The sequence below is a fragment of the Drosophila bipectinata genome, unplaced genomic scaffold (genome assembly GCF_030179905.1).
Source record: "Drosophila bipectinata strain 14024-0381.07 unplaced genomic scaffold, DbipHiC1v2 scaffold_77, whole genome shotgun sequence".
NCBI classification, from domain to species: domain Eukaryota; kingdom Metazoa; phylum Arthropoda; class Insecta; order Diptera; family Drosophilidae; genus Drosophila; species Drosophila bipectinata.
In genome coordinates, this window is record NW_027223002.1 from 40,281 (window position 1) to 66,000 (window position 25,720).

At 37.7% G+C, this 25,720-nt stretch overlaps 6 protein-coding genes and 2 pseudogenes across 6 annotated transcripts; 4 read left to right on the forward strand and 4 right to left on the reverse strand.

Moving 5' to 3' along the window:
* The first annotated feature begins 2,111 nt into the window (after positions 1–2,111).
* On the forward strand, positions 2,112–2,971 carry LOC122321219 (histone H1-like; annotated as a pseudogene).
* Positions 2,972–3,366: 395 nt separating this feature from the next.
* On the reverse strand, positions 3,367–3,738 carry LOC122321223 (histone H2B-like). The gene has a single exon (XM_043210796.2). It carries the CDS (start codon positions 3,736–3,738, stop codon positions 3,367–3,369), a length of 372 nt encoding a protein of 123 aa, XP_043066731.1.
* A 391-nt stretch (positions 3,739–4,129) lies between these two features.
* Positions 4,130–6,201, reverse strand: LOC138927732 (myb-like protein Q). The gene is made up of 3 exons (XM_070282876.1): positions 6,158–6,201; positions 5,307–5,520; positions 4,130–5,248 (listed from the first exon to the last, which is right to left on the reverse strand). Exons 1-3 carry the CDS (start codon positions 6,199–6,201, stop codon positions 4,130–4,132), a joined length of 1,377 nt encoding a protein of 458 aa, XP_070138977.1.
* A 2,242-nt stretch (positions 6,202–8,443) lies between these two features.
* LOC122321230 (histone H2B-like) lies at positions 8,444–8,815 on the forward strand. The gene has a single exon (XM_043210803.2). The coding sequence runs from the start codon at positions 8,444–8,446 to the stop codon at positions 8,813–8,815; it is 372 nt and encodes a 123-aa protein (XP_043066738.1).
* Positions 8,816–9,222: 407 nt separating this feature from the next.
* On the reverse strand, positions 9,223–10,059 carry LOC122321220 (histone H1-like; annotated as a pseudogene).
* A 6,546-nt stretch (positions 10,060–16,605) lies between these two features.
* Positions 16,606–19,437, forward strand: LOC122321129 (uncharacterized). The gene has a single exon (XM_043210555.1). It carries the CDS (start codon positions 16,606–16,608, stop codon positions 19,435–19,437), a length of 2,832 nt encoding a protein of 943 aa, XP_043066490.1.
* A 589-nt stretch (positions 19,438–20,026) lies between these two features.
* On the forward strand, positions 20,027–21,733 carry LOC122321128 (uncharacterized). The gene has a single exon (XM_043210554.2). It carries the CDS (start codon positions 20,027–20,029, stop codon positions 21,731–21,733), a length of 1,707 nt encoding a protein of 568 aa, XP_043066489.2.
* Positions 21,734–25,246: 3,513 nt separating this feature from the next.
* Positions 25,247–25,630, reverse strand: LOC138927734 (putative uncharacterized protein DDB_G0282129). The gene has a single exon (XM_070282877.1). It carries the CDS (start codon positions 25,628–25,630, stop codon positions 25,247–25,249), a length of 384 nt encoding a protein of 127 aa, XP_070138978.1.
* Between the last annotated feature and the right edge of the window lie 90 nt (positions 25,631–25,720).

Genomic DNA, 25,720 nt, shown 5'->3' on the forward strand with positions numbered 1-25,720 from the left:
CTGCCGTTGTGTCGGAAAACTCGGACTTGGAGTTGACACGGAGGGAAAAACAATCTTGCAGCAGTGTGAACGAAATTTAATGTTCGGATCACTGCTGAAGACCGGCAGAGAGATGGGGACGGAAAAATGTACTTATCTTTTGGCGGAACAATGCCGAGAACTGCTGGCAGAAGAAAATCCAGTAATTATCCGGCTCGAAGGACCAAAATGTGTAGGGGGCGTGGTTCCGCAAAAAGATTCCAGAAAAAATTAGAATGTTGAAATAAGAAGTCGGGGGCGTCTTTCGGATGGTATAACGCGGTCAGCTTTATTCGGCTGCTTACATGAGATTGACTTAAAAACTAGTACAAAAAGAGACGATCGACGACAACCAACGAGCGAGAGAGAGGGCACAGAGGGGCGAGTGTGGATGCGCTCTTCAGCGCGGGTGCGCTCTTTAGCGCGGGTGCGCTCTTCAGCGCGGATGCGCTCTTCAGCTGAGCGGCACGACGGCCCCTCACCTAAACAATATTGTCAAATGAAATTCATTAGTCCCAAGAACAAATTGTAGTTTATTTTTTGCGTTTTAATATGGTAACTAAAAGTTAAGTAAGAAAAGTTTATTGGTTATATGAACACATTCAGAATATAAATTACTAGCCTCAACGTATACCTTCGAGCTACCAGTGGAAAATATACAATCCATTTTTGAGACGAAAATTAATTTAGAATTTGTAAGATATGCAGAATGGGAAATAGATAAGATTTATTCAAATATTAAACATTTTAATTTATATTATTTTAGAAAAAGAATATTTTTAGTACGAAAACAGTTTCTTAATGTCAAATGAAAGTTCATATTTTATCCAGGAAAGGGTCATTTTAAAAGCTATATTTAAGTATGAATACTTCATAAAAATATAATTACGTTTTGCATAGCTGGTAGTTGAAAGTTCAATTTAAGACTTTCAGTAGTAAATGAACAAAAAATACAACAATTTTATATTTTTATACCCTTGCAGAGGGTATTATAATTTTGGTCAAAAGTGTGCAACGCAGTGAAGGAGACATCTCCGACCCTATAAAGTATATATATTCTTGATCAGGATCACCTCCTGAGTTGATATGAGCATGTCCGTCTGTCCGTCTGTCCGTCTGTCTGTCCGTCTGTCTGTTTCTACGCGAACTAGTCTCTCAGTTTTAAAGCTATCGTCTTGAAACTTTGCACACACCCTTCTTTCCTTTGCACGCAGTATATAAGTCGGAACGGCCCGGATCGGCCGACTATATCCTATAGCTGCCATATAACTGATTGATCGGAAATGGTATAACTTTGGTGTTTTTAGAGTTAGAGAGTTCAAATTTGACACGAGAGCTATCTTTGGCAAACTATTACGACGTGCCAAATTTCATAAGGATCGGCCGACTATATCCTATAGCTGCCATATAACTGAACGATCGGAAAAGACCCAACTTTCGTGTTTTTGAAGATAGAAAGCTGAAACTTAATACAGATTATATTTTTGGCCAGTTGATCCAACCTACCAAATTTCATTAGGATCGGCCGACTATATTCTATAGCTGCCATATAACTGAACGATCGGAAATGACCCAACTTTTGTGTTTTTGAAGATAGAAGTTTGGGACATTTTTAGGTTTGGTTTTTGTATTATAATAAATTGGGTTATATTCCCAATTATCCCATCATATTCTCATAAGGATCGGCCAACTATATCCGATGTTTGCGATATATATCCGGTTTTAACTGCAAGGGTATATCAACTTCGGCTCCGCCCGAAGTTAGCTTCTCTTTCTTGTTAGATATTAAAATATTTAAGATATTAACATAAACGTGCACTTTCGGGTACCCAAAAAAAAGTATCGCATCTATATACGGCAACTGAGAAAGGTTTATCTCAAATTTTGAATATTTAAGATTCAAACGCAATTAAAACAAACATTAATTTTATTATCATAAGAACAAAATAATGAAAAACAATTACACCCTTTGAAAAAACATTTGTAACACAAATGAACTGTGCCAAACACATAGTCAAACTGCTCTCCTCCTCGATTCTCATCCGAACAAGGGACTTTGGATGCGGGCTATTTTTTGCATAAAAAAAGTTTATTTTTGTGAATAAAAATTTAAAGAATGTCTGATTCAGCAGTAGCTACATCCGCGTCTCCTGTGGCAGCTCCACCGGCGCCGGCTGAGAAGAAAGTAGCAGCCAAAAAGGCAACTTGATCTGCTGCCACAAAAGCGAAGAAGACCGCAGCACCACCATCGCATCCGCCAACTCAACAAATGGTAGACGCTTCAATTAAGAATTTGAAGGAGTGTGGGGGCTCCCCGCTTCTAGCAATCAAGAAGTACATCACTGCCACATACAAGTGCGATGCTCAGAAACTGGCTCCTTTCATCAAGAAGTACCTGAAGTCTGCTGTGGCCAATGGTAAGCTGATCCAGACGAAGGGAAAGGGTGCTTCTGGTTCCTTTAAATTATCGGCTTCAGCCAAAAAGGAGCCCAAGCCGAAGCCTTCTTCTGTTGAGAAAAAAACTAAAAGCAAGAAGGTATCGACCAAGAAGACCGGAGCCACCACTAAGAAGGCCGCGGGAGCTGCCGACAAGAAGCCGAAAACTAAAAAAGCCGTGGCTACCAAGAAGACAGCTGAAAAGAAGAAAACCGAGAAGGCCAAGGCAAAGGACGCTAAGAAGTCTGGTACCGTTAAGGCTAAAACAGTAGCAACAAAAGTGAAGCCATCATCGGCGAAACCAAAGGCAGCTAAAGCCCCAAAGGCTAAACCAGCTGCATCCGCTAAGCCCAAGAAGACGGTAAAGAAAGCACCAGCTCCTACTACCACAAAGAAGCCAAAAGCTAAGACCACGGCAGCGAAAAAATAAATTGTGATAATGTGCATTATATTTGTACAGTTTCGCAATCGCAATTTTAGATTTCGATATCTAAAATTACATTAAACAAGCCCTTTTCAGGGCTACAATACATTTTTTAAAGAGAAAAAATATCAATTTTGCTTAGCTTGACATTTTAGAAGAGTATCTTAATCCTAATTGGATTCAAAATAGCAATCGTAATTTTGAAAATTGTATTAATATAAGAATATAATATATTATATAAATGCTAATACAGTATAAATATAAATTCCATCCATCCTAATTGGATTTAAAATAGCGATCGCGAATTGGCTATTTATTATCAGAATATAATATAGTATATTAATACTAAAACAACATAAATTAAATTTCAGTTTCTTACAAAAACGATTTCAAACAATTAATTTATTTACTTTTATTGAAAAATGGGTGTCTTTGATGAAATAATGTTGTGGCCTTTTTTCGATCATTCTGCCCATCAAGCGAGAAATCTACTTGGAGCTTGTATACTTGGTGACAGCCTTGGTTCCTTCACTGACGGCGTGCTTGGCCAACTCTCCAGGCAGGAGAGGGCGAACAGCCGTTTGGATTTCCCGACTGGTGATGGTCGAGCGCTTGTTGTAATGCGCCAGACGCGATGCCTCAGCAGCAATACGCTCAAAGATATCGTTCACGAAGCTGTTCATTATACTCATAGCTTTAGACGAAATTCCAGTGTCTGGGTGGACCTGCTTCAGAACCTTGTAGATGTAGATGGCAGAGCTTTCCTTCCTCTTGCGCTTCTTCTTCTTATCGTTCTTGGTTATATTTTTCTGAGCTTTGCCAGCCTTCTTGGCTGCCTTTCCACTGGTTTTCGGCGGCATTATTACTTCAAAATTCACTTCACTTCCACTTATACCAAAGTTTTAATTTTAATTTTAATTTTTATTGTCACAGATTTGTTACAGAGTTTCTTACTTATACTCTATGAGGTTAATTCTAAGGTTGACAAGTTCTTAGGATTATTATGATTAGGTTTACAAGTGTTTATTGCCCTGCGCTTGTTGCTTATCCGAGTTTTAAAGATTATAGTTTGTGTAATGTTTTTATTTTTAATATCATGTTGATGTTCAGTTGACTAGTGTTTATTATGAAGTAGATTGCGAGGGAAAAAAGAAAAACCTGGTGGCAGTTTAGATTCAGTTTTTATGTCTTACAGCTAGGGGGAGTATTTACATTAATGTGGGGGAGGGGGCTATTTACAGGGGAATAGGGTTATTGGCATGTGTTGTATATAAGGTGCCTTGGATCATCCATCACCAAATCACGATAGTAATTTTTGGCGATTGATTGATGTCGATGTTGGTGACGATCCAATGCCGACGACGATTGTTGCAACAACGGTGGCGGTGACGATGGCGTTTTTATTTTTGATTTTTTTATTAACTGAGGAAAGTCCTCATCTGAATCATTTGATTTATTATGTATACGTTTCCTAATAATGGGCATGTTGGATGTTATAATTGATTTATGTATATTATCATTATTGATATTATCATTATTATCATTTTCATTTAATTGGCTTTTCAATATTGTATTTTCAGTTCTCAATTGGTGCAGCTCATCGAGCAAGCCACCCAATTGATCTACATCCAATATGTCCATTAATTGGGCAGCCATATCATTGGTTTCTGTATTATGAACTGATTTTTGTTTTTGTTTTTGCTTCTTCTTAATATTATTATTATCATATTCATTTGTTTCCGAATCGGAAACTGAAGAGTTTGGTGAAAATATGCTTTTTATGCTATCTCTTTTATTGCTATTAATATTAGTATTGTTATTGTTATTTTTAATATTAATCTTGTCATTTGGATTAGTATCATTTTGTGTTGTATGATTTTGCAGTTGTTGTTGTTGTTGTTGCTGCTGCTGTCGTTGACGCAGCTGCTGCTGCTGCTGCTGCTGTCGTTGATGATGATGCTGCTGCTGCTGCTGCTGTTGTTGCAGCTGCTGCTGCTGGTGTTGTTGTTGATGTTGCATTTGTGATATGATATGTTGTTGGGGATGATTTGGTTCATTCATATAAATGAATGATGGTTGGTGTTGGGGATGAGATAATATAAGCTGATTAGCTTGTTGTTGTTGATTTGTTATTGTTGCTGTTGCTGTTGTTAATGGTGCCAATGGTGGTGGTGGCGGGGGTGGTGGTGGCATCGGCATCGACAGCGGCAGCGGTTGCTGTTGCTGTTGCTGTTGATTTTGATGATGTTGCCACCAAATTTGTTGTTGTTGCTGCTGTTGTTGCTGTTGCAACAATTGTGGCTGTTCTTGTTGATTTTGTTGATAATAACACCATTGTTGTCGATGTTGTTGTTGCTGTTGATCTAGTTGCTGTTTTTTATATTGTATATATTGTTGCTGCCATTGCTGTGGCGGCGGTGATGGTGACAATGTTAATAATTGTTCCAATGATGGTGATGTCGATATTGACAATGACGGTGACGGCGACTGTGACGGTGACGTTGACGGTGGCTGTGAACGTGATAATGGCATGGATGGTGGTGCCATTAACGTTGTCATTGCCGATGACGTCGTTGTCGTTGTCGTTGTCGTAGCCGTTGTCGTCGTCGTTGCCATTATTGTTGATGATGTTGTTATTAATTCTGATGTTGGTATATTTGATGATGCAGATGTTGTGGTCAATAAAAATAATTGATTTTGTTGATTTTGTTGTTCATCATGTTGTTGTATTATGAGATATTGATATTGAATTGGATTATTTACAATATCAATTGGTGTTTGTTGTTGTAATAATAATGGTGTTGATGTTGATGGATTAACATAATTATTATTATTGTTAATATTTGTGTTTGTAAAATTAGTGGTGGTGTTGGTATTGTTTGTAATAGTGGAAGTGAAAAAAGTGGTAAAAGTAGTGGCAGAAGTAGTAGTAGTAATATTATTGATAATTGAATTTTTCTCAATTATATCATCGATATTGATTATATTCGGATAAGAAATATCGGTTATGATGACAGTATTAGCATTATTATTATCGATGCTAGTGTTGTCGTTATTATTATTGTTGTTATTATTATTGTTATTGTTATTGGCCGCAGCAGTGTTTATTGTTGTTGCAGCATATATGGCGGAAGTATCAATGTTGCCCACATCAGTAGTGGTGGTAGTAGTAGCCACAACATTGATAGCAGCAAAGTTGCTGATGGCAGTGGTTGAGATTGAAGTAGGGGTGGTAATGGTGGTAATAGTAGGAGGAGTGGCATTGTCATTGGCAATGACGGCGTCAATGGCGATGGTGGTAGTGTTGCCAATGTCAGTGTCATTATTATTGGTGGTAGTGGCGGTGGTATCAGTGATATAATTATTATCATCATTATTTATATTTGATGAGATTTTAAATTTTCTATCATTATTATTATCTTTATCGTTGTCAATAGTTGTTGGTTTAATTTTATTATTATTATTTTTTGTATTTTTTGTATTAGTATTAGTATTTTTATTATTATTTTTGTTGCTATTATTTTTATTATTATCATCATCATTATCGTTGACGTCAGCAACGGCATGGAAGTCTGTTGCCTTATAATGTTGAAGTTTAGCAGACAATACCGACGCTGGTGTCAATGATAAGGGTAGTTGTTTCTTATTTTTTGGCTGATTGCCTTTTTTATTATTTTTATTATTTGCATGATTTTTACTCATGATGTGATATAATTTAAAAAGTTTTCTATGAAGAATTTAAGAAATATAAGAAATATATATATATATACAAGAAAGAAATGAAATGAGAGAAAACAAGAAAGAGAAGCAAACTTCGGGCGGAGCCGAAGTTGATATACCCTTGCAGTTAAAACCGGATATATATCGCAAACATCGGATATAGTTGGCCGATCCTTATGAGAATATGATGGGATAATTGGGAATATAACCCAATTTATTATAATACAAAAACCAAACCTAAAAATGTCCCAAACTTCTATCTTCAAAAACACAAAAGTTGGGTCATTTCCGATCGTTCAGTTATATGGCAGCTATAGAATATAGTCGGCCGATCCTAATGAAATTTGGTAGGTTGGATCAACTGGCCAAAAATATAATCTGTATTAAGTTTCAGCTTTCTATCTTCAAAAACACGAAAGTTGGGTCATTTCCGATCGTTCAGTTATATGGCAGCTATAGGATATAGTCGGCCGATCCTTATGAAATTTGGCACGTCGTAATAGTTTGCCAAAGATAGCTCTCGTGTCAAATTTGAACTCTCTAACTCTAAAAACACCAAAGTTATACCATTTCCAATCAATCAGTTATATGGCAGCTATAGGATATAGTCGGCCGATCCGGGCCGTTCCGACTTATATACTGCGTGCAAAGGAAAGAAGGGTGTGTGCAAAGTTTCAAGACGATAGCTTCAAAACTGAGAGACTAGTTTGCGTAGAAACAGACAGACGGACAGACGGACAGACGGACAGACGGACATGCTCATATCAACTCAGGAGGTGATCCTGATCAAGAATATATATACTTTATAGGGTCGGAGATGTCTCCTTCACTGCGTTGCACACTTTTGGACAAAATTATAATACCCTCTGCAAGGGTATAATAACAATAACAATACTAATATTAATAGCAATAAAAGAGATAGCATAAAAAGCATATTTTCACCAAACTCTTCAGTTTCCGATTCGGAAACAAATGAATATGATAATAATAATATTAAGAAGAAGCAAAAACAAAAACAAAAATCAGTTCATAATACAGAAACCAATGATATGGCTGCCCAATTAATGGACATATTGGATGTAGATCAATTGGGTGGCTTGCTCGATGAGCTGCACCAATTGAGAACTGAAAATACAATATTGAAAAGCCAATTAAATGAAAATGATAATAATGATAATATCAATAATGATAATATACATAAATCAATTATAACATCCAACATGCCCATTATTAGGAAACGTATACATAATAAATCAAATGATTCAGATGAGGACTTTCCTCAGTTAATAAAAAAATCAAAAATAAAAACGCCATCGTCACCGCCACCGTTGTTGCAACAATCGTCGTCGGCATTGGATCGTCACCAACATCGACATCAATCAATCGCCAAAAATTACTATCGTGATTTGGTGATGGATGATCCAAGGCACCTTATATACAACACATGCCAATAACCCTATTCCCCTGTAAATAGCCCCCTCCCCCACATTAATGTAAATACTCCCCCTAGCTGTAAGACATAAAAACTGAATCTAAACTGCCACCAGGTTTTTCTTTTTTCCCTCGCAATCTACTTCATAATAAACACTAGTCAACTGAACATCAACATGATATTAAAAATAAAAACATTACACAAACTATAATCTTTAAAACCCGGATAAGCAACAAGCGCAGGGCAATAAACACTTGTAAACCTAATCATAATAATCCTAAGAACTTGTCAACCTTAGAATTAACCTCATAGAGTATAAGTAAGAAACTCTGTAACAAATCTGTGACAATAAAAATTAAAATTAAAATTAAAACTTTGGTATAAGTGGAAGTGAAGTGAATTTTGAAGTAATAATGCCGCCGAAAACCAGTGGAAAGGCAGCCAAGAAGGCTGGCAAAGCTCAGAAAAATATAACCAAGAACGATAAGAAGAAGAAGCGCAAGAGGAAGGAAAGCTCTGCCATCTACATCTACAAGGTTCTGAAGCAGGTCCACCCAGACACTGGAATTTCGTCTAAAGCTATGAGTATAATGAACAGCTTCGTGAACGATATCTTTGAGCGTATTGCTGCTGAGGCATCGCGTCTGGCGCATTACAACAAGCGCTCGACCATCACCAGTCGGGAAATCCAAACGGCTGTTCGCCCTCTCCTGCCTGGAGAGTTGGCCAAGCACGCCGTCAGTGAAGGAACCAAGGCTGTCACCAAGTATACAAGCTCCAAGTAGATTTCTCGCTTGATGGGCAGAATGATCGAAAAAAGGCCCTTTTCAGGGCCACAACATTATTTCATCAAAGACACCCATTTTTCAATAAAAGTAAATAAATTAATTGTTTGAAATCGTTTTTGTAAGAAACTGAAATTTAATTTATGTTGTTTTAGTATTAATATACTATATTATATTCTGATAATAAATAGCCAATTCGCGATCGCTATTTTAAATCCAATTAGGATGGATGGAATTTATATTTATACTGTATTAGCATTTATATAATATATTATATTCTTATATTAATACAATTTTCAAAATTACGATTGCTATTTTGAATCCAATTAGGATTAAGATACTCTTCTAAAATGTCAAGCTAAGCAAAATTGATATTTTTTCTCTTTAAAAAATGTATTGTAGCCCTGAAAAGGGCTTGTTTAATGTAATTTTAGATATCGAAATCTAAAATTGCGATTGCGAAACTGTACAAATATAATGCACATTATCACAATTTATTTTTTCGCTGCCGTGGTCTTAGCTTTTGGCTTCTTTGTGGTAGTAGGAGCTGGTGCTTTCTTTACCGTCTTCTTGGGCTTAGCGGATGCAGCTGGTTTAGCCTTTGGGGCTTTAGCTGCCTTTGGTTTCGCCGATGATGGCTTCACTTTTGTTGCTACTGTTTTAGCCTTAACGGTACCAGACTTCTTAGCGTCCTTTGCCTTGGCCTTCTCGGTTTTCTTCTTTTCAGCTGTCTTCTTGGTAGCCACGGCTTTTTTAGTTTTCGGCTTCTTGTCGGCAGCTCCCGCGGCCTTCTTAGTGGTGGCTCCGGTCTTCTTGGTCGATACCTTCTTGCTTTTAGTTTTTTTCTCAACAGAAGAAGGCTTCGGCTTGGGCTCCTTTTTGGCTGAAGCCGATAATTTAAAGGAACCAGAAGCACCCTTTCCCTTCGTCTGGATCAGCTTACCATTGGCCACAGCAGACTTCAGGTACTTCTTGATGAAAGGAGCCAGTTTCTGAGCATCGCACTTGTATGTGGCAGTGATGTACTTCTTGATTGCTAGAAGCGAGGAGCCCCCACACTCCTTCAAATTCTTAATTGAAGCGTCTACCATTTGTTGAGTTGGCGGATGCGATGGTGGTGCTGCGGTCTTCTTCGCTTTTGTGGCAGCAGATCAAGTTGCCTTTTTGGCTGCTACTTTCTTCTCAGCCGGCGCCGGTGGAGCTGCCACAGGAGCTGCGGATGTAGCTACTGCTGAATCAGACATTCTTTAAATTTTTATTCACAAAAATAAACTTTTTTTATGCAAAAAATAGCCCGCATCCAAAGTCCCTTGTTCGGATGAGAATCGAGGAGGAGAGCAGTTTGACTATGTGTTTGGCACAGTTCATTTGTGTTACAAATGTTTTTTCAAAGGGTGTAATTGTTTTTCATTATTTTGTTCTTATGATAATAAAATTAATGTTTGTTTTAATTGCGTTTGAATCTTAAATATTCAAAATTTGAGATAAACCTTTCTCAGTTGCCGTATATAGATGCGATACTTTTTTTTGGGTACCCGAAAGTGCACGTTTATGTTAATATCTTAAATATTTTAATATCTAAAAATATAAAATTGTTGTATTTTTTGTTCATTTACTACTGAAAGTCTTAAATTGAACTTTCAACTACCAGCTATGCAAAACGTAATTATATTTTTATGAAGTATTCATACTTAAATATAGCTTTTAAAATGACCCTTTCCTGGATAAAATATGAACTTTCATTTGACATTAAGAAACTGTTTTCGTACTAAAAAATATTCTTTTTCTAAAATAATATAAATTAAAATGTTTAATATTTGAATAAATCTTATCTATTTCCCATTCTGCATATCTTACAAATTCTAAATTTTCGTCTCAAAAATGGATTGTATATTTTCCACTGGTAGCTCGAAGGTATACGTTGAGGCTAGTAATTTATATTCTGAATGTGTTCATATAACCAATAAACTTTTCTTACTTAACTTTTAGTTACCATATTAAAACGCAAAAAATAAACTACAATTTGTTCTTGGGACTAATGAATTTCATTTGACAATATTGTTTAGGTGAGGGGCCGTCGTGCCGCTCAGCTGAAGAGCGCATCCGCGCTGAAGAGCGCACCCGCGCTAAAGAGCGCACCCGCGCTGAAGAGCGCATCCACACTCGCCCCTCTGTGCCCTCTCTCTCGCTCGTTGGTTGTCGTCGATCGTCTCTTTTTGTACTAGTTTTTAAGTCAATCTCATGTAAGCAGCCGAATAAAGCTGACCGCGTTATACCATCCGAAAGACGCCCCCGACTTCTTATTTCAACATTCTAATTTTTTCTGGAATCTTTTTGCGGAACCACGCCCCCTACACATTTTGGTCCTTCGAGCCGGATAATTACTGGATTTTCTTCTGCCAGCAGTTCTCGGCATTGTTCCGCCAAAAGATAAGTACATTTTTCCGTCCCCATCTCTCTGCCGGTCTTCAGCAGTGATCCGAACATTAAATTTCGTTCACACTGCTGCAAGATTGTTTTTCCCTCCGTGTCAACTCCAAGTCCGAGTTTTCCGACACAACGGCAGGTTGAGATTTTCTAATAATTTATAATAATCTTAAAATTCGGCAAATTTTTCTATCCGTCTCCGTTTTGTGTGCTGCCCATATTCCTCGCCGTTTTCGGCCTCTCCGTTATCCATTCGCTTGCCAACTGTCGAGGCATATGTGCATCCGCATACATACATACGCACATACATATTTTTTTGGTGCAATTAATCCGCGAAAAATTCGCAAGTGAACAGTGAAATTGTGTGGTGACAAAAAGAAGGCATAATTAATATTGGCCACCGGTGTGAATTTGTTCCGGAATTTCCAAATTCACCGAACAGTCCGCCGCTGTCGTAATATTTGTTTTTACCTTCCTCAATCAGTGTCATTTTTTACACCACATAACTTTTCTGTTCCCCCAATTATACAGTCCACTTATCAAAGCTCTACTGTGCCAACATATGCCCACATGCCCTTACATATATCCGTACCTGCATGCATGTCCATATATTTTCTGCCTTCAATTCCAGGAAATATATAACCGATAAAATTTAACATATACAGTCCACTTATCGAAGCTCTACTGTACCATCATATGCCCCACATGCCCTTGCCCTACTTGCATGCATGTCCATATAATTTCCAAATATTTTCTGCCTCCAATTTCAGGATCGAACTACCGAACTGAGCGGACGTGCTTTGTCCGAGCTCCGGGAAAACTTCACTTCGCTTATATTATCGCCAATATAAGCGAAAAGACACTGAAATACAATTTATTAAAAGCGACAGACAAGCTTTTTTTTTTATAACAGTTGTAATGTGCTAAACCAAAACTAGTGCATTGTTGAAAAAAAAAATACGTACCACGCAATAATAATTATTAATAATTATTAATATTTTTACTTGTTACATATATAGTATAGAGTATTTCTATAGTAGAGAGTAGAGAGTATAGAGTATAGTTTTTAGGATATAGTATAGTAATGGATATAGAGTATTTCATTTTATAGTTTGGCAACATAGACTAGACCTTGATTTGGGTCAATAGAGTTATTTTTACGATTGTAGAATATGAGTTTATCGTTAGCATCATATATGATTTTATGTATGTTTTTGAGATGATTATAATGATTGGGGGTTAGTAATTGTAATGGGTAATTATAAGGTATGGGATATTGTGGTATATTGTTAGTTGTTATATATTTTTCCAATATATTAATTGCTTTAATATCGATTGGTTTGATTTTGGTACGGTGATATAATTTTATATTGCTTATCTTTTTATGTTTTGGTTCATTGTTGTCATTATTATTATTGTCATTATCATTATTATTGTATTTTGTTATAATTGTACGAATAATTTTACGTTCAAGACGTCTGATCTTTTCCATTTGTTTCGAGGCAATGCTCATCCAAGCTGGATGGCCATATAATAATAGGGGTTGTAGTAATTTTTTGTATGCCATTATTGTAATTTTATTTTTATAATCTGTAGATTTTAGCAATTGGAAGATGATTTTTAATTCTTTAATTTTACCTTTGACGGTATTTAGTAGATGATTAATATGCTCATTAAAATTGAGCTGAGTGTCATAGGTGATGCCTAAATATCTAATTTGGGTTCTATTCTCCAATAATACGTTATGATTAATATAAATTTTTGGTATAAAATGTTTGGCATTTTTGTAAATGTGTTTTATATAAGGACCTTTGAGGATTATGCTATTACATTTGTTAGGATTGATTTTAAGTTTCCATAATTGAAAATAATATGATAATTGATCTAGATGTGAGTTTATTGCGTTTTGTGCATGTGCCATTGAGGCATTTGAGCATAGTATAAGTATGTCATCGGCATATAATAGCTGTAATAGCTGAGTGGTACGGGTATTGGTATATTCGGGTATATCGGCTAGATATAAATTGAATAGAGTTGGGGCTAATAGAGAACCCTGCGGCACCCCGGCTGTCACATGCCTCACGATCGAACATTCATTCGTATCCGTAGAGGATACGAAGAATGTCCGATCGGTGAGGTAACAGCATATGAGACTGACCAATGATGGATCAAAATTGTAACCTATACTTAATTTATATAGGATACCCTTGATCCAGACTGTATCGAAAGCCTTTTCAAAGTCCAGACCGCATGCGATGGACGCCTTGCGGTTATATATGCCGTCGTATATGAAATTATTGGCCGCTAAGAGTGCATGATTGGTGCTAGTGAATTTACGGAAACCATATTGATTGTTTTTTAATATATTATTATTGTCGATATGTTGATTAATGCGTTTTAATATTATTGCCTCGTATAGCATTGCCAATGCTGATAGTATGGCAATGGGACGGTAACTCTTTAATTGGGTCGGATTCGTTCTGGGCTTGAGAATGGGTATGATTTTTATATTTTTCCAACTGGTTGGAAAATATGAATTGTTTGTACAGTGATTGAAAATTTTTGTTATATAATTTAATACAAATATATTGAGATTTTTTAGCAGGAAATTACTGGTACGATCCGGACCCATTGTTTTTTTTATTATTTTTCATTTTTAATATTGATAACAGCTCATCGGCTGTGGTAAATCCAAAATCATTGGGATCGGCATTACGCCATTTACCATCAGCCGTACGATTGCTATCGAAATTTATAATATTTATATTATTCATCTGTATTAGATTATTATAATTATTATTTATATTATTTAAAAATTGATTATAATTTATATTATTATTATTGTTATTATTATTATTATTATTATTATTTGGTTGTATATTATCATTTTGTTTATGTATTTGTTCAAAATGCCATGCTAATGCATTAATTTTGTCAAATTCATTAGTTAATATTAATTTATTTATATTATTATTATTTATATTATTATTATTTATATTATTATTATTTATATTATTATTATTTGTAATATTATTATTTGTATTATTATTAAATGGTATATCAATATTATTGGCTTGTTCATTAGTTAGTGTCATATTTGATGGTAATGAGGCACGATTAATGTTAGGATTTAGATTTTGAATTGCCTTGTGGCTTAAATTGTTAATTTTTAATTTATCTAATTTATTGAATATTATCTTATCGTTTTGCTTTTGTATTATATTTTCAATTTGTGTATTGAGATCTTTGATTATACGCTTAATCAATTGTATTCGATGTTCGTCAATTAGGTTTTTATGTCGATAGACGTATCGTCTCATTAGATTGCGTTTATTTATTAAATTTTCCAATTTCGGATTAGGTTTAATATATTTATTTGGTTTATATTGATTTAATTTAATTTTTAATTTAGGTATTACTTTGTCCGTTTCAGTTGCCATTTGTATAGCGTTAGTTATATTATTAATATGTTGATCAATTTCATTATTATTTATATTTCTATTATTTATATTATTAATATTTAATTTATTGATATTATGAAGGATTAATTTATTATATTTAATTGTATTAATTTTATTATATTGATATATTACTTTATTATTATTATTGTTGTTATTATTATTGTTTGCGATTAAATTATGATTATTAAGTTGTAATTGAATTTGGATGGCGAGATGATCCGATGGGGATTCATCGATTGTCTTGCATCCGTTATTAATTGTATTAATATCGATTTTGGTCGTTAAGGTTGTTATAAATAGATCAATGGATGAGCTCATCCTTTGCCTGATTGTATGCCTTGTTGGCCGATCGGACGGAACAATTATAAGATCTGGATTATCTAGAATCCATTTATATAAGGTTCGACCGTTGGTGTTGATATGCATGGGATCTCTATCGGGTAGATTCCAGCTGGGATGTTTAGAATTTATATCACCGCCAATGATGATATTATCGGTATTTGGTATTTGCCTTAGTGTATCCATAAGTGTATTAAAATCATTAATATCAATTGGATCTCTTGGCCTATTATAAATGCTAGCTATTATTATATTTTGATTATTATTTTGATTATTATTCTTTTGATTATGGTTATTGTTTTGTTTATATTTGATTTTTATAGCTAAAACTTCTAAATGTTTTAGTGGTTTAATATTTATTATTTCATAATTTATATTTTTCCTTATACAAATGGCAACTGTTGATTTATATTTATTTTTATTTATATTGTTATTGTTATTGTTATTGTTATTATTTAAATTTGGTCGTATGGCATTTGTTGTTTGATATATTATATTATGGGTTTTTGAATTGATTATGATATTGGGATTTAAATGATGTTCGGCTATTGCAATTACATGTGGATTATGTTTGGCTAAGAAATTTACAAATTCGGTACGTTTACGAATTGTGTAAATACCGTTAACATTAAGGGCCATGATTTTTAATTTCATATTGACATATTATATATAAATTCAAGTAATAATTGTCCTTTGTCATTTGTCGTTAATTGTTTATTATTGTATTTAATTGTTAAATTGCGCATCAATGTGATGCACGAGTTTAAGTCTTTGCCGTATAATTCACGAATATCATCATTGATACGTTTGAAATTAACTGCAATTGTATTATTATTATTTATATTATTATGTTGTTGTTGTTGTTGATTATTATTTATATTATTTATATTATTATGTTGTTGTTGTTGTTGATTAATATTAATATTATTTTTGTTAGGTTTTGTTATTGTTAATGGTATTATTGATGATGGTGATTGTTACCGCCGTCATAGACTTAAGTTTAAATCGTTAATATTAGTGTTGAATAATGTTTAGAATAAGTTCTGAAAAATGCTAGACGGAAGCTTATCGATAGATGAAAAAATGGCGTAAGAACGAGGCGTTTGCGATCGCTAGGTGAAGTTAACGAGGCGAGGGAAAACGACGAAGTTTTTTAGCTCGCGCGCCCAGCATTTGATTTGAATAAAGGAAAGAACAACCAAATCGATGTTTGCTTAAAGAATCGTGCACCAACCTCGCCCCGACCTCAACATTTCTAAAAAACTTCCTCCAAAACTTCGTTACCTGCGGATTAAGGCAGAAAAACAGCGTCGCGTCGCTAGCAGACAACAGCTAGACCGACAGGTGGCGACAAATTTTGGAAGTAACGAAGGCGTCGCGTCCCTAGCAGCCAAGGCTAGGTCGAGTTGAGCACGCTATTCTTGGGGAGAACCAGAACTCTTGCGGATAAAGGCAGAGGTAAGGCGTCGCGTCCCTAGCAGCCACAGGCTAGGTCGAGTAAGCACGCAGCCAAGAAGAAGAAAAGCAGACGCCATATTGCAAGCACGCCGGACGACGCGAAGCATGAACGTTGAAGTGTGCAGAATTTGCGAGAATAAAAACGAAACGGCGTCAGAAAATTGGGTACAGTGCGACGTTTGCGGAAGGTGGTACCATTTCGAGTGTGCCGGCGTAGAGGACGACATTGAGAGCAAGGATTGGAGTTGCGATTACTGTCTTGCGGGTTGCAGCCACATAGCACCGTTCAGCGGTATGCAAAGATCACCAGTACAGTCTCAAACACGTGAAGACGCAATGGATACCCCAGAACCGCACAGCAAAGCGCTAGCCGTCGATACGTTAATCGATGCTGCCGGCAACGGAGAGAACATGAATGTTCGGGAAGGAAATCCGGACACGAACAAGAACCAACTCTTGTTAGATATGCTCGAGGAGAAAAGAAAGTCTGAGGCAAAGTTCATAGAAGAAAAATACAAAATTCTCATGCAGATGAACCCCGCTGACGTAGCGGTAGCTGGGATGTTTCGAGCCACAGATTCACCTACAAGTACTCAAATAGCGGCCCGGCAAGCTATACCCAAGGACCTTCCAACATTCAGCGGGGATCCTGAGGACTGGCCGTTATTTATCAGCACATTTGAACACAGTACGACAGCAGCGGGATATACGAATGTGGAAAACATGCTACGTCTGCAAAAGTCGCTTAAAGGGAAAGCTCGTGACTTGGTTAGAGATAAACTCCTACTTCCTAACCTAGTCCCAGAAGTCATCAGCACTTTGAAGATGTTCTTCGGCAGACCAGAGCACATCCTAGAAAGAATGGTGGAAAAGGTGCGAAGACTGGCATCACCCAAAGACAGATTGGAGGCGTTAATAGAGTACGCGCTGGCAGTGCGAAACGTCTGTGCCACTATGGAGGCGTGCGATCTGAAGGCGCATCTCAACAATCCAATGTTGGTCAAGGAGCTGGTAGATAAGCTTCCTAACCAACACAAGCTAAACTGGGCAATGCAACCCCGCGACGATAGAGTGGCCGCAGTTAAGGCATTCAGTGATTGGCTGTATAAAATCGCAGAGGCAGCGTCATTAGTGGTGGCGCCATCGTTTTACAAAACGGGCGCAGTTAATTCACACAACAGTCGCCGCCCGGACAAGGGACTGGCAGATGAGCCTGGACCAGCACGAGGACAAACACGATCGAACGCGATCCATACGGAAGCAGCTCAGCAGCAAGTTCAACAGAGGTGCGAAGCTTGCGGCGACCCGAGTCACAACCCAGCACAATGTCAGGTATTCTCGAACCTTGACGCGGAGCACAGGTGGCAGGTAATCAGAGCGGGTAAAGCCTGTTTCTGCTGCCTCAAGGTACACCGGAACAGATGCCGAACCGGGAACTGCGGAATTAATGGCTGTACAAGGAGACACCATGAGTTGCTTCATACAGAATATGTTTCCAACACAATCGGTCAAGACAGACCACAGAGTCACGTGAGTACGCATCGAGACGACAATCACGGAAGTCAGTTCTTTCGCATCATTCCAGTCAAGCTGCATTACGGCAGCAGGCAGACTGAGATCTACGCCTTTCTAGATGAAGGTTCATCCGTGACCTTAGCAGATGCATCCGTATTCCAAAGATTGGGAATACAAGGCCAGGCAGCGCCAATGTGTTTGCAGTGGACCGCAGAGACGACTCGACTCGAGAGTGGATCCGTAAAGGCATCCGTCCAAATCTCGGAAATGAACTGCGATAAGGTTTACTGGTTGAACAACGTCCAGACCGTTCAGAACCTAGCACTACCGAGACAGACAGTCAACATGAAGGAGCTATGCGACAGATTCCAGCATTTGAAAGACTTGCCGCTACGGTCCTACTCTCCCCAGCCGACTTTGCTAATCGGAACCAACAACTGGAAGCTAGCAGTTCCGCGCAAGATCCGCGAAGGAAAATGGAACGAGCCGATAGCATCGAAGTGCATGCTAGGATGGAGCATCCAAGGATCGGCGAACCCACAACGATCCATTTTCATGCACCACTGCGACTGCGACTGGCAAGAACTCCATGATGACATCAAGGAACATTTCAACCTGGACGCGCTCATACCACGAAAGCTATACTCAGCTGAAGATGAGCTGGCAGTGAAAATTTTGGAAAGCACCTGCCAAAAGAAGTCCGGAAAATATGAAGTTGGACTTCCGTGGCGCGGCGGTATCGACAAACTCCCTGAGAGCCGGAGTAACGCTCTGAAGCGGCTTACCTGCATGAGGAAAAAGGTCTCTCAAGAACCAGATCTGTACGAAAAGATTGACGTCCAAATCAGGAATCTCCTAGACAAAGGATACGCGGTTAAGCTATCCGAGGAAGAAACCAGCCGGGAGAACAGCCGTACATGGTATCTGCCGATATTCATAGCGCTGAATCCAAACAAGCCGAAAAAGATAAGGCTTGTATGGGATGCAGCCGCAAAGGCACACGGATACGCGCTAAATGACTACCTACTCAGGGGACCAGATTGCCTGAACCCACTCATAGACGTCTTGCTAGCCTTTCGGGTCAACAAAATAGCGATTTGCGGTGATATTGCGGAAATGTTTCACAGGATCAACATTCGCGAGGAGGATATGCAGGCGCAGCGATTTTTGTGGTATGACAAAGGCAGCGACAAAGTAGACACCTACGTCATGCGAGCTATGACTTTTGGGATAAGCTGCGCGCCGTTTATAGCGCACTTTGTTCGAGATAAGAACGCGGAAACCCACAAAGAAGAGTTCCCATTGGCCTTAAACGCCATCCAAAGGGCGCACTACGTTGACGACTTCATCGATAGCATGAGGAACGAGCAGGAGGCCATTCACCAGACAAGTCATAGAAGTACATCGCAGAGGCGGATTTGAGATCCGTAACTGGTCGTCGAATTCGGAAGAAGTACTCAAAAGCTTGCAGGATAATGGCAACGCTGAAACCCAAAAGCCGGTGGATTTTTGTGCAACAGAAAAGATACTTGGCATGTTCTGGGACCCACATAATGATATGTTCAAATTTATCTGCAGATTTTCAAGGCTGAAGCGTGATGTGCTGGCGGAAAACGCAGTCCCTACCAAGCGAGAAGTATTACAAGTTTTGATGTCGATCTTCGATCCATTGGGATTCTTATCATGCCAAACGATCGGACTAAAAATACTCCTCCAGTCCATATGGCGGCAAAAAATTGAATGGGATCAGGAGCTACCTGAGAGAATTCTAGAAGAATGGCGCCAATGGAAAACCATTTTGCAAGACATAAGGAGTTTCGAGGTCCCTAGATGCTTTTCCACAGCCACATCGGAGCCATGTCAAATTGGACTCCATACATTCGTCGACGCCAGCGAGCAAGCATATTCTGCAGTCTGCTACTTGCGCGTGGCAACGGATGACAGAGTCGTCGTATCTTTGGTGATAGCGAAATCTAAGGTGGCACCTTTAAAACCACTTTCGATTCCGCGGATGGAGCTGCAGGCAGCAGTTATGGGAGCACGCTTAGCCCAAAAGGTGCTGAGCACACGCAACCTCCGAATTGACAACGCCACATACTGGTCGGACTCGAAGACAGTGCTGCAGTGGCTAACAATGGACCCCCGCAACTTTCATCAGTTTGTGATGCACAGAGTCGCCGAAATTCTGGTCGACTGGAATTCTGGAACAACACTGGTCGAGCAATGGCGGTGGATTCCTTCAAAGCTGAACGTAGCAGATGGAGCTACCAAGGTCACCGGGCAAACCCAACAAGAGACGTGGATAACGGGCCCGGAGTTCCTCAAGACCGATGCGAGCAACTGGCCAATATCCAAGAAGCAGGAGAGCATCATCGATACCTCGGAGATCCGGAAACATGTGATGACGACGCATACGAAATCAGTGGTTATGTTTAACGCGCACGATTTCTCAAATTGGCGGCGGTTATACAGAGCAGTGGAGCTAGTAATCCTGTTCATCGATCGGCTGCGGGCGAAATGTGCCGGACAAGATATGCCAACAACCACGACAACGGCTCATGTTAGTAAGGCAAAGATGCTGCTATATAAACAATCTCAAGCCATCGCCTTCGCCGCAGAAATGAAAACGTTATCCGCGGGACCGGCGCTCCTCAAGGGAAGCAGATTGGCCGGATTGAACGCGTACCTGGGCAACGATGGAGTACTACGAACTAGAGGCAGATTGAACGCGGTTGACATAGCTGAGGACGCCATCATACTAGCGGTCCCCAGACCACCCCAGATGGCACCGATCCCGAGGGCAAGAGTTGGAAGCTTCGAGAGGCCGTTCACCTATACAGGCGTCGACTATTTTGGCCCGTTGTTGGTGAACGTCGGCCGGCGCAAAGAGAAGAGATGGGTAGCTCTGTTCACCTGTCTTACGTTGCGCGCGGTGCATTTTGAGATCGCCTACAGTCTAGATACTAGTTCATGTATCATGTGCCTAGCCAATTTTATGGCCCTTCGAGGGACACCGAGGGAAATATTCTCAGACAACGGTACGAATTTCAGAGCCACGGAAAAAGCCGTGCGCGAGGAGCTGAAAAAGATCGAGCACGATAAGATCACTATTAAGTTCGACGGCATAAAGTGGCGATTCAACCCACCAGGAGCACCGCACATGGGTGGAGCATGGGAGAGACTCGTCAGGACAACGAAAGGAATCTTGAAGAACATTTGCCCAAGTTACTCTTTCAACGACGAGGGGTTGAGAAACGCACTGATGGAGGCGCAATTTATCATCAACTCGCGACCTCTCACGTTTGTAAGTTTGGATTCAGAGGATGACGCCGCCCTAACTCCAAACCACCTGCTGCTAGGATCAGCGAACGGATACAAGCCGCTGCCGAAAGAGGGAATGAATCTGAAGCGTAGATGGAACGAGACTCAGCGCTTCGGGGACCGCTTTTGGCAACGATGGGTTAAGGAGTATGCACCCGTATTAACCAGGCGCACCAAATGGTTTGAGAAGGTGCCTCCAATCACCATCGGGAGCATCGTCGTAGTCGTGGATGAGCTTCTTCCCAGGAACCTGTGGCTAAAAGGACGCGTGACTGACGCATTGATGGCCAACGATGGACAAGTTCGGCGGGTGACAATCAAGACGCAGCATGGCGCTATAGAAAGACCAGCAACAATGGTAGCAGTTCTGGACGTCGGCTTGGAGAATGGTAACTGACCACGGATCGGGATCAATTACGGGGGAGGGAATGTTACCGCCGTCATAGACTTAAGTTTAAATCGTTAATATTAGTGTTGAATAATGTTTAGAATAAGTTCTGAAAAATGCTAGACGGAAGCTTATCGATAGATGAAAAAATGGCGTAAGAACGAGGCGTTTGCGATCGCTAGGTGAAGCTAACGAGGCGAGGGAAAACGACGAAGTTTTTTAGCTCGCGCGCCCAGCATTTGATTTGAATAAAGGAAAGAACAACCAAATCGATGTTTGCTTAAAGAATCGTGCACCAACCTCGCCCCGACCTCAACAGTGATGATGATGATTGCTGTTGTTGCTGTTTAAATAATGATGCAAACGATATATTAGATTGTATATTTGCATAATGTTTAATGGTACGATTTATTTTGCTATTATTTATATTTTTAGCCTCTTTTAATTCTTTAGCTTTTTGCCTTTTCATGATTAGTTGTTGCCTTATTGGGCAAATTCTGGCATTGGCCGTATGATTACCTTTGCAATTGATACAGACTATCAATTGTTTGGTCAATTGCATTTGCTCAGCATTGTTGTTATCATTAGAATTTAAATTTAATTGAATTTTACATTCGCCAGGTAGATGCTTATCGGCACATTTAACACATCTGTATGCTATGTTGCAATTGGCGGCCACATGTGTAAAACGTTGGCATTTATGGCATTGTAGTATATCTTTGGGATTTGGTTTAAATTGTTCAATGCTGATGCGGCAATTGAGCAAACAATTGATATTTACAATTTGCTGGATATCAATTGTTTTGGCCACTTGAAGTTGCCATAAATTATTCTTATATTCAACCAATTTGGTAATATTTATATTGTTAATTTTTTGTTTTAAAGCCATCGTTATGTCATCTGCATTATAGATGTTAGATGGTAATTTTGTAATTATCAGATTATAGGGTTTGAGATGTTTTGGGGTAAATGTGAAATGTTTAATATTATTAGTTTTTAACATATTAATTATTAAATCAGAATCGTTAAATGTATTTGTTTGTATATTTATGATATTTTTATTAATCATATTTAGTAGGAAATTGTTATGTTTCAATTTGTTTGCTATTTGTGTATTGAGAATTTTTAAATTTTGATTATAGCTTACTATTATTGGTGGTTTAATATTTTTCCTATTTATATTTACAGCAGCTGTTGCTGTTGTTGGAGTTGTTGCTGTTTTTACTGTTTTAGCAGCTATGGCAGGTATTGTTGTTGTTGTAGATGAATTATTTTTCTTATTCTTAATATTATTATTATTAATGTTAGTGTTGAGATTAGTATTATTTTTAGATTTTTTATTATTATTCTTTTTATTTTGTTTAGATTTAGCAGATTTGGATGATGCTGCTGCTGCTGCTGCTGCTGCTGCTGTTGATGTTGATGGGCCCATTGCCAAATCAATTCCCCCATCATCATCAACATCAGCATCAGTTTTATCATTGTTGTCATCGTCGCCAATGCCAACGCCGAGTGCATTATTACTGCAGGAGCTATCATTTATATTTAAATCATCATCGGCAACGTCATCATCATCATCATCCTCAACAACATCCATCACCAAATCACGGTAATAATTATTGGTGATTGATTGATGACGATGATGATGCTGCTGCTGGTGCTGCTGTCGCTGTTGCTGTCGATGACGACCCAACGGCGACAACGACGATGACGATGGCGGTGGCGGCGATGGCGTTTTTATTTTTGATTTTTTTATTAACTGAGGAAAGTCCTCATCTGAATCATTTGATTTATTATGTATACGTTTCCTAATAATGGGCATGTTGGATGTTATAATTGATTTATGTATATTATCATTATTGATATTATCATTATTATCATTTTCATTTAATTGGCTTTTCAATATTGTATTTTCAGTTCTCAATTGGTGCAGCTCATCGAGCAAGCCACCCAATTGATCTACATCCAATATGGGCAAATCCCAGAAACAGTCCACCAGCGACCAATTTTTAAATTTCACATTTTGTAGTTTTTTTTTATATGGAACATTCAATTAGATATTGAATTTTAAGAATTTAAAGCAAAAAAGAAATTTTGGTCATTATAAATGCACAAATTTTTATCAAACCCAACCCAACCACTTTGTGTGCACTTTTATGACAAAAGTTGACATTTTTCAAATTTCGGAATTTGACATTAATGTTAACACAATGAATTGGAGGAATAGTAGTCTTATTACTTAACTTATGTTCTTTAATTTTAGTGAAAAAAAAAATATTATTTTTCTTTTATAGAAATTTTAATTTTAATTTGAAAGTAGTGCCCTAGCGCTGTAGCGTGCGACACGAAAATAACGTTTTTTTTATATAGCTAGTGTAAAATTTTTTTTTTTTTGATTTAACTTAATTTTTAAATCATAATTATATTGTGCTTTTAAAAACATAAAAAATTAAAATTATGTATTTACATGAATATATTTTTTTTGGCACATTTATGCTTGTAGCGTGCGACACTTTTTCAATTCTATCCAAAAACCGTTTTTTTTTTTTTATCACACTTTGCCTGCTTATTAACGTACTGTTAAGAAGAGCATCAGATTTGCAGATTAAAAACATAAATGAGAGCATAATAATACATTTCCGGAAAGAATTTAATTTTTCCCACCTTGAATGGAATTTCTTTGCAACCTCTCACGGAAAAGGCGCTGTTGACGGAATTGGGGCTATTTTAAAGAGAAAAGTTTGGCAAATGGTCTAATGTAAGAATCTCATTTTAAACAATGCCTATGAATTTTTTAAATTGGCCAGGAAAAATATACCTAGCATTTACATTTTGTATGTAAGTAACACTTACATTCGAAATACTACAAGTTCGCTGCTGGAGAGATGGGATCACGTATCGAGCATACCGGGAATAAAAAGCAATTATTATTTTGCATCATATGAGGAGAATGCATTGTTAATGGCGTTTACGGCAGTCTCCAAAATTAAGAAAATTAATTTATAAACATTAACAATTTTTATTTATTGTAAATAAAAATTCTTAATAAATACATAATATAATAATTAAAATAATTGTTAAGCACATTTATGAATATAATTTAAAATGTTTTGTTTAAATAAAAAGATTTTTGTCTTATGTTAATGCCATTGGAAAAAGTGTAGCGTGCGACACGTAGCGTGCGACACAATGAGTTTACGGCTTTGCTAAAAATCTGTAAACATTATTAAAACCAAACGATCGGTTTTTGTTTTCTAATATTCTTAACTTTCTTTAGGATATTAATTTTCATAGGGTTTATTTTGGATAATTCGCTAAAAATTGCGTTTGAAATAAAAATTTTGAAACTAACTTCCACTTTGTGTAGCGTGCGACACGTCACAATTTTATTAATTATTTTCAAAACTGTGACTCCAGTGAAATTAAACCTTATACCCTCTGAAAGTACTCTCAATTCACTCTAAACACATAACAAAAGTTTACGGTAAATCTTTAAAAAACCCCCCAAAAAATTGATTTTCATTAGCTAAAATCGTACGAATGTAGCTTGCGACACGTGGGATTAGCCCATATGTCCATTAATTGGGCAGCCATATCATTGGTTTCTGTATTATGAACTGATTTTTGTTTTTGTTTTTGCTTCTTCTTAATATTATTATTATCATATTCATTTGTTTCCGAATCGGAAACTGAAGAGTTTGGTGAAAATATGCTTTTTATGCTATCTCTTTTATTGCTATTAATATTAGTATTGTTATTGTTATTTTTAATATTAATCTTGTCATTTGGATTAGTATCATTTTGTGTTGCATCATTTTGTTGCTGCTGCTGTCGTTGACGCAGCTGCTGCTGCTGCTGCTGCTGTTGTTGCAGCTGCTGCTGCTGGTGTTGTTGTTGATGTTGCATTTGTGATATGATATGTTGTTGGGGATGATTTGGTTCATTCATATAAATGAATGATGGTTGGTGTTGGGGATGAGATAATATAAGCTGATT

What these genes read in the sequence shown, in the direction of transcription:
- LOC122321223 (XM_043210796.2), bottom strand. Translation starts at nt 3,738, where the DNA reads ATGCCGCCGAAAACCAGTGGAAAGGCAGCCAAGAAGGCTGGCAAAGCT.
- LOC138927732 (XM_070282876.1), bottom strand. Translation starts at nt 6,201, where the DNA reads ATGACACTGACATTGGCAACACTACCACCATCGCCATTGACGCC. An exon ending in CCACCATCGCCATTGACGCC is followed by an intron (nt 5,521 to 6,157) that starts GTCATTGCCAAT and finishes TACCAACATCAG; the next exon opens with AATTAATAACAACATCATCA. An exon ending in TTGGAACAATTATTAACATT is followed by an intron (nt 5,249 to 5,306) that starts GTCACCATCACC and finishes TATAAAAAACAG; the next exon opens with CAACTAGATCAACAGCAACA.
- LOC122321230 (XM_043210803.2), top strand. Translation starts at nt 8,444, where the DNA reads ATGCCGCCGAAAACCAGTGGAAAGGCAGCCAAGAAGGCTGGCAAAGCT.
- LOC122321129 (XM_043210555.1), top strand. Translation starts at nt 16,606, where the DNA reads ATGAACGTTGAAGTGTGCAGAATTTGCGAGAATAAAAACGAAACGGCG.
- LOC122321128 (XM_043210554.2), top strand. Translation starts at nt 20,027, where the DNA reads ATGGAGCTGCAGGCAGCAGTTATGGGAGCACGCTTAGCCCAAAAGGTG.
- LOC138927734 (XM_070282877.1), bottom strand. Translation starts at nt 25,630, where the DNA reads ATGCAACATCAACAACAACACCAGCAGCAGCAGCTGCAACAACAGCAG.